Source organism: Candoia aspera, chromosome 10 (assembly GCF_035149785.1).
Source record: "Candoia aspera isolate rCanAsp1 chromosome 10, rCanAsp1.hap2, whole genome shotgun sequence".
Classification (NCBI taxonomy): domain Eukaryota; kingdom Metazoa; phylum Chordata; class Lepidosauria; order Squamata; family Boidae; genus Candoia; species Candoia aspera.
The window spans coordinates 23507851-23519285 of NC_086162.1; the positions used below are offsets into that span (position 1 = coordinate 23507851).

The 11435-nt window shown below is 53.6% G+C and overlaps 1 protein-coding gene across 1 annotated transcript; it reads left to right on the plus strand.

Annotated features, from left to right (window-relative positions):
• Positions 1-2660: 2660 nt before the first annotated feature.
• On the plus strand, positions 2661-10528 carry LOC134503261 (gap junction delta-2 protein-like). The gene is made up of 3 exons (XM_063312010.1): positions 2661-2744; positions 7428-7893; positions 9856-10528. The coding sequence occupies exons 1-3, from the start codon at positions 2674-2676 to the stop codon at positions 10216-10218; spliced, it is 900 nt and encodes a 299-aa protein (XP_063168080.1). The 5' UTR covers positions 2661-2673; the 3' UTR covers positions 10219-10528.
• Positions 10529-11435: the final 907 nt, after the last annotated feature.

The window sequence follows — 11435 nt, forward strand, 5'->3', positions numbered from 1 at the left end:
TGTGCTTTCTTATTCTGGTTCAGAGTTAAATGTGTGGCACGGGAATCCAGTTTGTGGGCTTAATTGGGTTAGTTCTACATCGAATGGCCACATTCGCACTATATACGTGGTTAGTTTTTGCTTTGATTGGGGTTTGGGTGGGTATGTCTGTATGGTAGCTTAGCATGTCGGGTGAAGTCAAATAATTCTTTTAGTGTGGTGCAGTGGGGACTAGAAACCAGGAGACCCTGAGTTCTAATCCTCCTTTTGGCATGAAAAGGGGCTGGGCAACTTTGGGCCGGTCCCTCTCAGCCCTAGGAAAAAGGGGCTAGTAAACCACTCCCAAAAATTTTGCCAAGAAAACTGCAGGGACGTGTGTCCATGTAGTTGCCAGGAGCCAAGCCTAGATTGAAGTCACTCAAAAACAAAACAAAACAAAACAAAAACCCAAACACCAGAAAACCAGAAATGGGTTATGTGGATTGTGTGAACACAACCAGTCAACTTTTTGTAATCACGCTGTAACCCAAAATTTAATTACCTGGCAGGGTTTGCGACTGGGATTGACAAGAAAGAAAACTGGGACGCACATCACCTCCCTGCCTCCAGATTGCTTTTGATGGTTCAGATTTGAGTTCCTTCCAGACTTCACCTTGCCCGGGGCTACAGAGCCTCAGCTGACCATTTTATCTGATTAGCAAAGATAAACTGACTAGTTTAAATTTGTAAAGAATCCCTTCCTGATAACCTCAAACCTCTTTCCAGCCACCTGCATTGCCCTTGGAACCCACGATTATCCCGGCCACTTCAGGTTCAGAGCCAGGTCTGAAGCCAGGGGGGAAAAAGGCCACCATCCCCCTTGCCAGGGCAACTGGCTGGCCAAAAAGCTCGGGGACCCCCCACCCAAAAAAGCAGGAGGCAAGCAACCGGGTCACCAGTGGCCTCGGTAACCAGCCTCCTCGCTTTCCTGTCTCCCTGGCAACGGTCGCCCAGGAACACCAAAACGGCAGCATCTCGCCCCGATGTGAGGGGCCTGAGTGGTCCTCCCCCCATCATGTCCAGAACGGGGAGTCCGCCCTGAAATTCTAAGCGGCAGATGCCGTATTTCGTGCCATGCAGGAAGGGGCCTGATGGTGGGAAGCGGGCTTATCTGCGGACCCTTTGCTGAGCCATTCTCACCCCGGGCCAGGCGGGGGCCGGGCCGGGCCGGGCCAGGGAGGCGAGGTGCCAGTCCCCTCTGGGCCGCCAGGGGGGGATCCGCGCGTCGCTCCGAGAGCCTCCTCCTCAGCATCCCCGCGACGGCGCTCGGGGGACGGGAAAGACGGGGAGAAACCTGCCGAGGCAGCCGTTCTCACGGCGTTTCCTGATCGGTTCAGAGCAGCCGGTCCGCTTGTAGACATCTAGCAGCGAACGAGCTTCGTGCACCCGCGAGTTTGGAGGGGCAGAAATCGCTCTTGACAAGTTTAGCAGATCCCTTCGGGAAAAGAGGCGTCCCTTCTCCGCCGACCACCAGGAATCCTCGGGTCGCCGCGTTCACGTGGGAAGGCGGCCGGTTTGCACACAAGAGCGACCTCCCCCTACGCCGCCGCGGCAGCGGGATGGGGGGACCCCGGCGGACCCGCAGGAGCGCTTTTGGGAACTTGCTGCCTTTCCGAGTCTCTCTCTCTCTTTCTCACGGTTGTAGCACAGGGCCGGGTTCACACAACACCCTTAACCTGCTCGCGCAAAGGACTCTCTTTCAGGGTTCACGAAAAACACCGACCCGTCAGCTAAGCGCACCCCAAACCAGCCCGCACCGAGCTTGGCACCCGGTGGGAACGGAGCCGGGAGGCCGTTACTTGACCAGCCTAAGCGTGTCACGTAACGCGGCGAACCCGCTCGCTTTCTGTGCCCGGAGGTGGGGGGTGGGGGAGGCTTGCTGCTGCGCCATCCCAGGCCGGCGGGGAAGGTCTCCCGGCCAGGGGGAACCCGCCAGGGCGCCCCGGGGGGACTGGGGAGAGGCGGGTCGGGGCGTGCTGCAGGGCTGCGCCCGCGAGCGCCTCCCCCAAGAGCCGGCCTCCGCGCCGGGAGCGGGATGGCGCGATCACCTTCCCCGTTTCACTTGCTGGCGGGTGCGGGGCCCGGATTGCGACGGGGTGCCGCTCTCTGGAGGCCCCCGCCCCGCTCCCCAAACGAGCCAGCCTCGCGCGCGCCCCGGCGGCCGGAGGGCGGGCGCGCGCATCGCCTTCTCCAGCGGCGGCGGCAGGTGCGGAGAAAACCCGCAGCGCCCCGGCGGCCGACGCGCGCCCGCGCCTCCCCCCGCCGCCCTCCCGCCCGCCTCTGGGCGGTCCCGGCGCCTCGCGCGGTCGCCGCAGTGCCCAGCTTGGCGGCGGGGGGGACGGAGGCAGGGCGGGAGCGCGCGCCCTGCGCCGCCCGTGCGCTCGGCGCTTGATCCGCGCCCGCGGTGCCCTTGAACGGCGCCCGGCCGCGAGGGCGGCAGGCGGCGAGGCGAGGCGAGGCGAGGCGGGAGCCCGCGGCCACCCCGCCTCCCGCGGAGGCAATGGCGAGCCGGGGGCCCTGGCGGCGGCGGCGGCGGCGGCGGCGGGGTCTGTAAGCGGCCGGCGCAGAGGCGAGCGGCGGCGGCGGCGGCGGCGGCGGCACCCAGCGTCCCTTGTCGGAGCCCTCGGATGCGGGCAGACCGTCCAGCCCGGAGCGATGGGAGAGTGGACCATTTTGGAACGGCTGCTGGAGGCTGCAGTGCAACAGCACTCCACCATGATCGGGAGGTGGGTCCCCCAAGAGGACTAGCAGCTTGGCTCCGCCTAGCCCAAGGGCCCGGAGCTGCCGCCGGGGCCCGGAGCTGCCCGCGCACGTGGGCTGGCGGTGGCTGGCGGGCGGGCGGGAAGTGTCCGATCCCCGGCTCGCCTTCCCCTCTGCCGATCGCGGGTCTGGGTTGGGGTAAGGGGGCAGTAGAGGGGGTGATCTGCAACTCCCCAGCTCTGCTGTCGCGCCGGGAGGGAGTCCAGCCTCGGCGTCCCGCACCTCCCCATCCCTTCCTGAGATTCCGCGTTGTGCCCACCCGGCCGCTCCGGTTGAAGTTTTCACCCTTGCTCCCCAAGCAGCGTGATTCAAGATTCTGGACCCTTCAGCAGTGTTAGACTACAACTCCCATCACTCCTAACCAGCCCAGTGGCCGGGGCAGGGTCACTAGGAGCTGTAGTCCTGCAGAGCTGAGGCGTTGCCACCAAGCCGGCTGTTTTATCCAACCCGCTTTCCCCCCCCCCCTTTTCTCTGAAATCCCTCCAGTCTCTGGAGGGAACTGGGGCAGTTGCACCCAGACTTTGGGGGAGGGGGAAGTTGTGGGGAAAGGCAGAGCTGGCAGGGTGTGGGGGTGAAGAGGGAGGCCGAGCCTGGGGAGATCATCAAGGGGGGCTGAAAGCTGGCAGCAGGCGGGTGGGAGAGGCAGCTGATACCTGCACAAGAAGTCAGAGGGAGAGTGGGATGGAAGGACGGTGGTGGAAAGGATGCACATGCTTAGCTGGAAAGGATGCACATGCTTAGCGTTCTGCTTTTGCAGAGAAGCGGTCCATCCATTCCTGCATCCCTCTTTGATCCGCACCCAGCCTGAGATGCTGCCGAGATGGCTCCTGTTTTGCCCAGCAATCCTCCTGGTGCGAGCCCTGGCATCTGTCCCCGAGCTAGCAGCCTCTGCTGTCTCGTCCCCTTCCTAAACCATCCGCCAGGCCACTGTTCCCAACCCCGATTTCAGCGTACGTTTTCCAGAAGGAGATGCCTGAAGCGTTATCCTTACTTGACAACTTTTATATCAGTATCCAGGAGTGCAGAAAAACATGCCATGTTTTGAAAAGAGGGGAACATTTTTCAGTCTTTCCAAGCTGTAGATATACAGCTTGGGGAAGACAAGAGCGAGAGAGAAAGAGAGTTTTGCTGGGCTGATTTAAGTCCATTTATGGCAAAACAAAATTTTCAAGCCCTAAACTCACGCAACCACATTTGTGATGCATTCTGGTTGGACAATTTAAAGCTGGGGTCTCTTTTTGAAGTCTTTCAATTCTGAGCAGTGAATTATGACTTGGAAAATGAAAGGGCTTCTTTTAGTGTTTAAGGACAGGGCTTTCTTTCAAGGGTGTTCTAACAATTAGATAGAGTAGATAGAATACTTTATTGGCCAAGTATGATTAGACATACAAGGAATTTGACTTCAGTGCAAGAGCCCTCAATATATTTACATAACATAACATCAAAAATAAACAATAGTAAAGTAATAATGTTATTTACTAAAACTATACAATCAAGAAAGGAAAAAAAATTGAAGGAAAATAATACTACGGCTATTAACTAACACACGCGCATATTTAACGGGAGAATTAAGGGACAATATACTGCATCTGTTGTCAAACATATGTTCACATTTAACAGAGCATGACCGGTCACATCTTAGCAGTCACGTCTTACCATACATTGTCAATCATTATATCAGGCTACGTTAATTAGGAGTTCAGCAGAGCAATAGCATGAGGAAAAAAACTGTTTTGATGTCTAGTTGTTTTGACTTATGGTACTCTGTAGCGCCGTCCTGATGGCAGAAGTTGAAACAGTTTGTGTCCGGGATGCGAAGGGTCTGCAGGTATCTTCTCCGCCCTCCTTTTGACCCTTGCAATATACAAACATAGAAACAATATTCTCCGCACCATCTTTGGGATCCTGATCAACCTGGCCCAGGGCAATTTTCTTTCCATTCCTGCCCCTTCCTGTTCTCTCCATAAATAAGCGAACTAGCAGTAAATTATCTCAAGGGATGGCAGAATCTGACCTGAGCCCCAACTTCCTCTCCCACCTCCCCAATTTAGACCAAGAGGTGTTTTGAGCAAAACTCATCCCCACAAGACCTGGCAGAGGCATACAGACCACCACCCCCCGCACTTCTCAGCCCCAGTCCACACAATATTTTTCCAGTGATAAATGAAAGCTTGAAATAGAAAGCAGAAGAAAGGCAAACAGAGTTCTGTGTCCCGAAATGCACTCTGGCAGGTGCCACTGTCTTCACTGACTCTCATGCACTTCATAGTTATGCTCCTTAGCCCCCACCCCCAGTTCCTAATCCAGTGTTCCTCAACCTTGGCTGCTTGAAGATGTGTGGACTTCAACTCCCAGAATTCCCTAGCTAGCCAGGCTGGCTGGGGAATTCTGGGAGTTGAAGTCCACACATCTTCAAGCTGCCACGGTTGAGGAACACTGTCCTAATCTATTCATTCACTCTCCCTTGAATTATTAGCTCAGGAGAGACTCATTCCCAAGACTTCAAGTTGGGACAGACATATTCTACTGAGGAGGCAGGCTCTAAAAACTGGAGGGGTTGAAATTGCTGCTAGAACCACAACACCCACAAACTAAAGTGTCTTTGCCAAAGAATTAAAGAAATCAAGGCCTCGGGAACCACTTTCTAGTGCAAGGACTGGGCAGAGTTAAATGTTCCTGTTGCCCCATTTAATTTAGGATGGAGAGGCTCTTAAATGGATCTAAAATCCTTGCTGATCTGGCATAGATTACCCAGCTGTCTACTGGTAGATCACCATCTATTTCTGTGAGAGCCACACTATTAAGTTTGCAGATGCCTAGAGCATTGGCTAGAATGACTCTCTGGTTTGAGGTCAAGGCTGTTGGGGTGCACTCTGGCAGTGGAAATACATTCTAGGGCTGACCACGGGCTCTGATTTAAGTCTTGGGAACTTTTCATCTCCCGCTCTAGGAAGAACAGGCGCCACGTTTGTGTTCTGCAAAGGCCATGTTTCATGGCATATTTTATTTCTGGATTTCACCTTTCACAAATTGTTCTGGGAGCTCTGAGAAGGAGCATCGTATAAATCAGTGTTTCTCAACCTTGGCAGCTTTAAGATGGGTGGACTTCAACTCCCAGAATCATGCTGGTTGGGGAATTCTGGGAGTTGAAGTCCACCCATCTTAAAGTTGCTGAGGTTGAGGAACACTCGTATAAAACGGCTGCTGCATGAACAGAAAAGGAGGGAGGCCTATCTCACTCACATGCCCCTTCCCTGTAGGGTGTTAGGTTGTGAATTTGTTTAAAAAAAAAACAGAAGGCCATTTTGGCAGATGTTAGGATAGGCCTGGAATTTATCTTCCTAACCAGGATTGTCGAGTTTTCCAATTCAAGACAGCTTGGAAGGTAGTTTGAAAAACACCCTGGAAGGGATGTTACCCTTGTCAAGAATGTGCCCCTGAAGCTACCCGGAGCTGAGTTTGGCCTGAAGGAAACTTCACTTTTAGATTCCTGGCAAAACTCAGTCCCCCTCGCTTTAATTCCTCCCCGCCTCGACCCCCCCCCCCGCCAACTCTCAGCAGATCTGGTGCTCCAGTCGCCAGCTCCGCCTTTCCCTGGCCAGGCCTCCTCCTTTCCGGAGGGGGTGGCCTCTCTGGGCCGGGGGCATCAGTGCGGAGGGAGGTGGCTTCTCCTGTCACCTGATGGGCCCAAGCGAGGGGCCTCATTTGCTAGAGGCTAGAATGTTGTAGAATGCAAAGCTTTAATGAAAGAGAGAAAAGGCTTGTCATGGCTTAACAATGAAATACCCATGCATTGCCCCCAGCCCAATAGGAAAAAAGCACGGCATAAGGACCTTTGGGCACATGTTCCATGCCTCCCACCCTTGCAAACCGCCTTCAAAAGGTGTCCGTTCCTGATTGATAACAATCGGTTGTCCTGAACTGAGGGTACAGTTCGAAAAATGTACATGGAGGGCCACTTTTTCACCCCTCACTTTTACATCAGCCTGAACCTGGCCTATGTGTCCCATGAAGACTCTAAGACGGTGTCGGGGAATTGCCTTGACTCTCCCATAGGGCACGGTCCCCCTAGGACGGACTATGACGGACCACTTCCATAATACCGTCTTTTCCCTGCTGTCTTTACCCGTCCTATCCGGTCTGGCAGGATGGGCACGCTCCGGGTCCTGTCAGCCAAGGAACGTCGGCTGGCAGGGACCAGGAGATGCGCCTTTTCTGCCGCAGTGCCTGCCCTCTGGAACATCCTCCCTCCGGAGAATAGGATGGCCCCAATCCTGCTGGCTTTTCGGAAGGCCTTGAAGACCCGGCTCTGTGCCCAGGCCTGGGGTCCCGAGTGTGTGAAGGGCCCCGTTTCCTGGTTGTGCTGACCCCGACGGATTGTAATATCTCTTGGCTGCTATTTGTATTTAACTTCCTTTTGTACCGTTTAATTGTTTAACTGTTTTTATGACTGTTTGCCGCCCAGAGTCGCTGGTTGGAGATGGGTGGCTATGCAAATCGAATAAATGAATGAATGAATGAATGAATGAATGAATGAATGAGTCCTAGCCCACGCTGGTCCGGCATTCGAGGGGCAGGGTCCAAACACCATTTGGGGAAGGCACCTTGGGAGGGGGGATGTTTCTCACCCGTGGCTTCTCCTTCCACAGGATCCTGTTGACGGTGGTGGTGATTTTCCGAATCTTGATTGTGGCCATTGTGGGGGAGACGGTTTACGAGGACGAGCAGACGATGTTCATGTGCAACACGCTGCAACCGGGTTGCAACCAGGCCTGCTACGACAAGGCGTTCCCCATCTCGCACATCCGATACTGGGTGTTCCAGATCATCCTGGTTTGCACGCCCAGCCTCTGCTTCATCACTTACTCCGTCCACCAGTCCGCCAAGCAGCGCGATCGGCGCTATTCCTTCCTGTACCCGCTGCTGGAGAAGGAGGGCACCTGCGAAGGGAAGAAGGTGAAGAACGTCAACGGCATCCTGGTGCCGAACCCCGATGGCTCGTCCAAGGAGCCCGACTGCCTGGAGGTGAAGGAGATCCCCAGCACCCCGCTCAGGCCCCCCAAGAGCTCGAAGGTCAAGCGGCAGGAGGGCATTTCCCGCTTCTACATCATCCAGGTCCGTTGGGAAAGGTGATGCGGCGCCCTGGAGTTGGGGACCCTTCCAACTAGGCATGTGCTCGGCCTCCACCTAGAAGGAGCGGTGCCCTGGGAAAGGCTCGGAGGTTCAGCAGTGGGATCCAAGCCAACCATGGGGAGCTCTGGCCAAGAAAGGCCAATGCTCTTGAAATGGTCAGTGGGGAGATCCTTGAGAGACGGGGGGAGGAAGAGTCGCAGCCAGGCAACGGTCAGGTCAGGGCAGTGTTTCTCACCCTTGTCCACTTTAAGACGGGTGGACTTCGACTCCCAGAATTCCCAAGTCCACCCGTCTTAAAGTGGACAAGGTCGAGAAACACTGGATAAGAGACATTTCAGCCCACAGAAGGAATGGGGATGGAAAAAGCATCTCAGAAGGGACCCTCCCTAATTCCCTGGAAAGTAAAGGCAAGGGGCGAGAGATGTGCTTTCAGACTTGCAAGGGTCTGTTCCTGTAACCTTACCATAAAGGTAGTGCTGGTTTCTGGACTGGACTACCTCGAAGGGCTGACAGCCCTTCTCCCTTGGGCCAAAAGGACATGTCTCATGCAATTCGGCTTGAGGAATTCAACTTCTCCTAAGCAGAGGTTGACCGAAGGGAGGGATTCTCTCCCTCCGAGTCGGTTTGACCTTTCTCCCCTCTGCCTTGCTGAGAGCAACCATCTGTGTTAAGGGAGTTTCACAGGGTGAGGAATAGCCAAGCACAGCAGCGGGAGGCCCAAGCAGTCTTCAGACTGAGCAGAGGCAGCAGGGTGGCCTTATGTAATAGGAGGTTACCCACTGCCTCTGCTCTGCTTGGTCCTAAGGTCCCCGGCAGCCTCCCTTCTGACCTCTGATAAGCTGCAGGACTTCTGAACACCAGCCCCAATTCAAGGGAGGTCGGATGGAAAGAGGGCATTTCTAGCAAGGACCAGGCAGCAAGGGGGAGCACAGAGCAGACCATGGTTAGATTGGAGAAGCTCTGGAGCAGTGTTTTTCCACCTTGGCAACTTGTTTTTCCACCTTGGACTTCAACTCCCAGAATTCCCCAGCCAGCAGCCAGTAGATTCCTTGTTAGCTATGCCAAACTTCTACAATGCCTTCCTGATTGGCCAGATCCCATCCTTTAGTAGCCAGTTGCACACTTTTGCACAATCTATGAGTGTGTTTGCACAGCTCATTTAAGAGAACCAGAGTTTTCCCAGCTCCCCCCCTTTTCTGAGTTTGAACGATACCCCAAGCCATGAACGAAGCTTAGAGGCTAGGGTTGCATGATAAGCGAGGTTAATGGGTAGGTGTGGCTTGCCAGTGTGGGAATTGCTGTCCATTCGAACCAGGGTTTCTCCACCTTGGCAACTTCAAGAGGTGTAGACTTCAACTCCCAGAATTCCCCAGCCAGCATGCTGGCTGGGGAACTCTGGGAGTTGGAGTCCACACCTCTTAAAATTGCCAAGATTGAAAAACACTGATTTGAACGCTGAATTTTCCCGACCCAACATCAAGGAAGGAGACGCTCAAAGAGTCAAAATATTGTGGAATTGTTCCGTTTGTGATAGGATTTCCCAGGCTGGTTCCCCCTTTGTCTTTCTATACAATTAACAGTGTTGACATTGCAATATATTGTTAATACTCAGACATTTTTTCTGCTCATTCATTTGACATAACACAGTACAGTCAGCCTCCAAAATAAGACACATTATGTTAAAACGTGGTGGGGTAATTTTTGGTGCAGGGTGTTCTGCAGACCCAGCCCCTCGCTGGCTGGAAGCTGCAGAGCAACGGAGTTGAGGAAAACGTGACGAGGGGGTGCAACGCTTTCTAACAAGAGGTAGGAAAAGGCCCAACAGGCTAGAATTCTGCAGATCTGCAGGATCTACTTAATATTGTTCAGGTCCGTGCTGCAGCAGCAGATCAGAGAAGGTAAAGGCGATGTGCTCTAACCACTGAGCTTCTCTTCCTCTTCCAGGTGGTTTTTCGCAATGCCCTGGAGATTGGCTTCCTGGCTGGGCAATACTTCCTCTACGGGTTCAACGTGCCGGCCATCTTTGAATGCGACCGCTACCCATGTGTGAAAGAAGTGGAGTGTTATGTGTCTCGGCCCACGGAGAAGACCGTCTTCCTGGTCTTCATGTTTGCAGTCAGCGGGATCTGCGTCCTCCTCAACCTGGCTGAGCTCAACCACCTGGGCTGGCGCAAGATCAAGACGGCCATCCGGGGGGTGCAGGCCAGGCGGAAATCCATCTGTGAGGTGCGAAAGAAGGATCTCTCCTCCTTGGCCCAAGTGCCTACCCTCGGGCGGACCCAGTCAAGCGAGTCCGCCTACGTCTGAGTGCGTTTGGTGCTGCGAGAAGCAGGCCCTCGGCTGAGCTGATGCCGCCAATGCAAAAAAACTGACCAGAGTACCTCCCAATATGCAATATTCAGTGGGTGCTTTTCAGCCCCCTCCTCAGTGCCGGGGGAGAGGGCATCCAAATCGCTTTAAGGGCCAGTGGGAGAAATCCAGCCCCTTCGGAGCTCGCTGGCAGCAGCAAAAGAAAAGGGTCCTTCCCTTTGCTCCCGTGGCCGGCTTCAGATGAATCTCCTCTCCACACACTATCGTGGTGCAAGCAAAGCCATGAGATGCATGGAAACTTGTGCCTAGAACTCCTTTTTATGGACCGGGGCAGGGTGGGGCATGGGGCAGGCTTTTGGGGTGGAGGGCAGACAGCTGGCTTGTTTTGGGTGTTTTATTCTTTTTTTCTTTTTGCAAGACAGCAAAGAAGGGAGGCAGAAAAAGATGTCCCCCCCACCCCATTCTCTAGCACAAAGAGTGCTTTCTCTCTTTGGCTGCTGTGGTGTAAATATTATGCAGTGTAATTAACAAGGAAATGTGATTTTTTTTTAAAAAAAAAGAACAAACAAAACCCAGTAAAGAATGCAATAAAAAAGGAGAATTTTCTTCCTTTTAGTGATAAACTGACTTGGAATCAGAGTAACTGGAGGGAGTGGGGTAGGCAGGTTTTCTAAATCGAGTAAATTAAATTAAATTAAATTAAGCTGGGGCCTCACATGACAGCAAACTGGCAGTAATGCTGCAAAGTGATCTAATCCCCAATTCTAAGGTCCACAAAAACTTTTGCTGTTCTGCCCCTCTCCCCTCTGCAGGCTGAGAGCTGTACCTTACAGTTCACCTATTTTTGGTTTTTCCATCACCAACTTTTATTACATTGTGTTAAAACACTCCCGTCAGGGATGACAAGTGAATCCTTTCAATGTGCAGACAGAATTTGCAAGAAAACCCTTCCCCTTTTTAACTCCTTAAAAACAGCTCTATTATAGGCAGGCATTCCAGCTTCCACTGAATCCTATTTTTCAACACTCTGAACCTCCGTACACAGGATGATGTCCCTCTTCTCCCCTGAAAATGCTCCTTTCCAAAATTGTTTAGTCCAATCCAGATTCATCCTCCAACTTTTTTTAGAGTTAGCGCTCTTAAAATCCTGCTTTAGCGCCTTCAAGAACATCTCGGCCTATAGAAATACGGTAACTATGCATTTCCATTAGTGA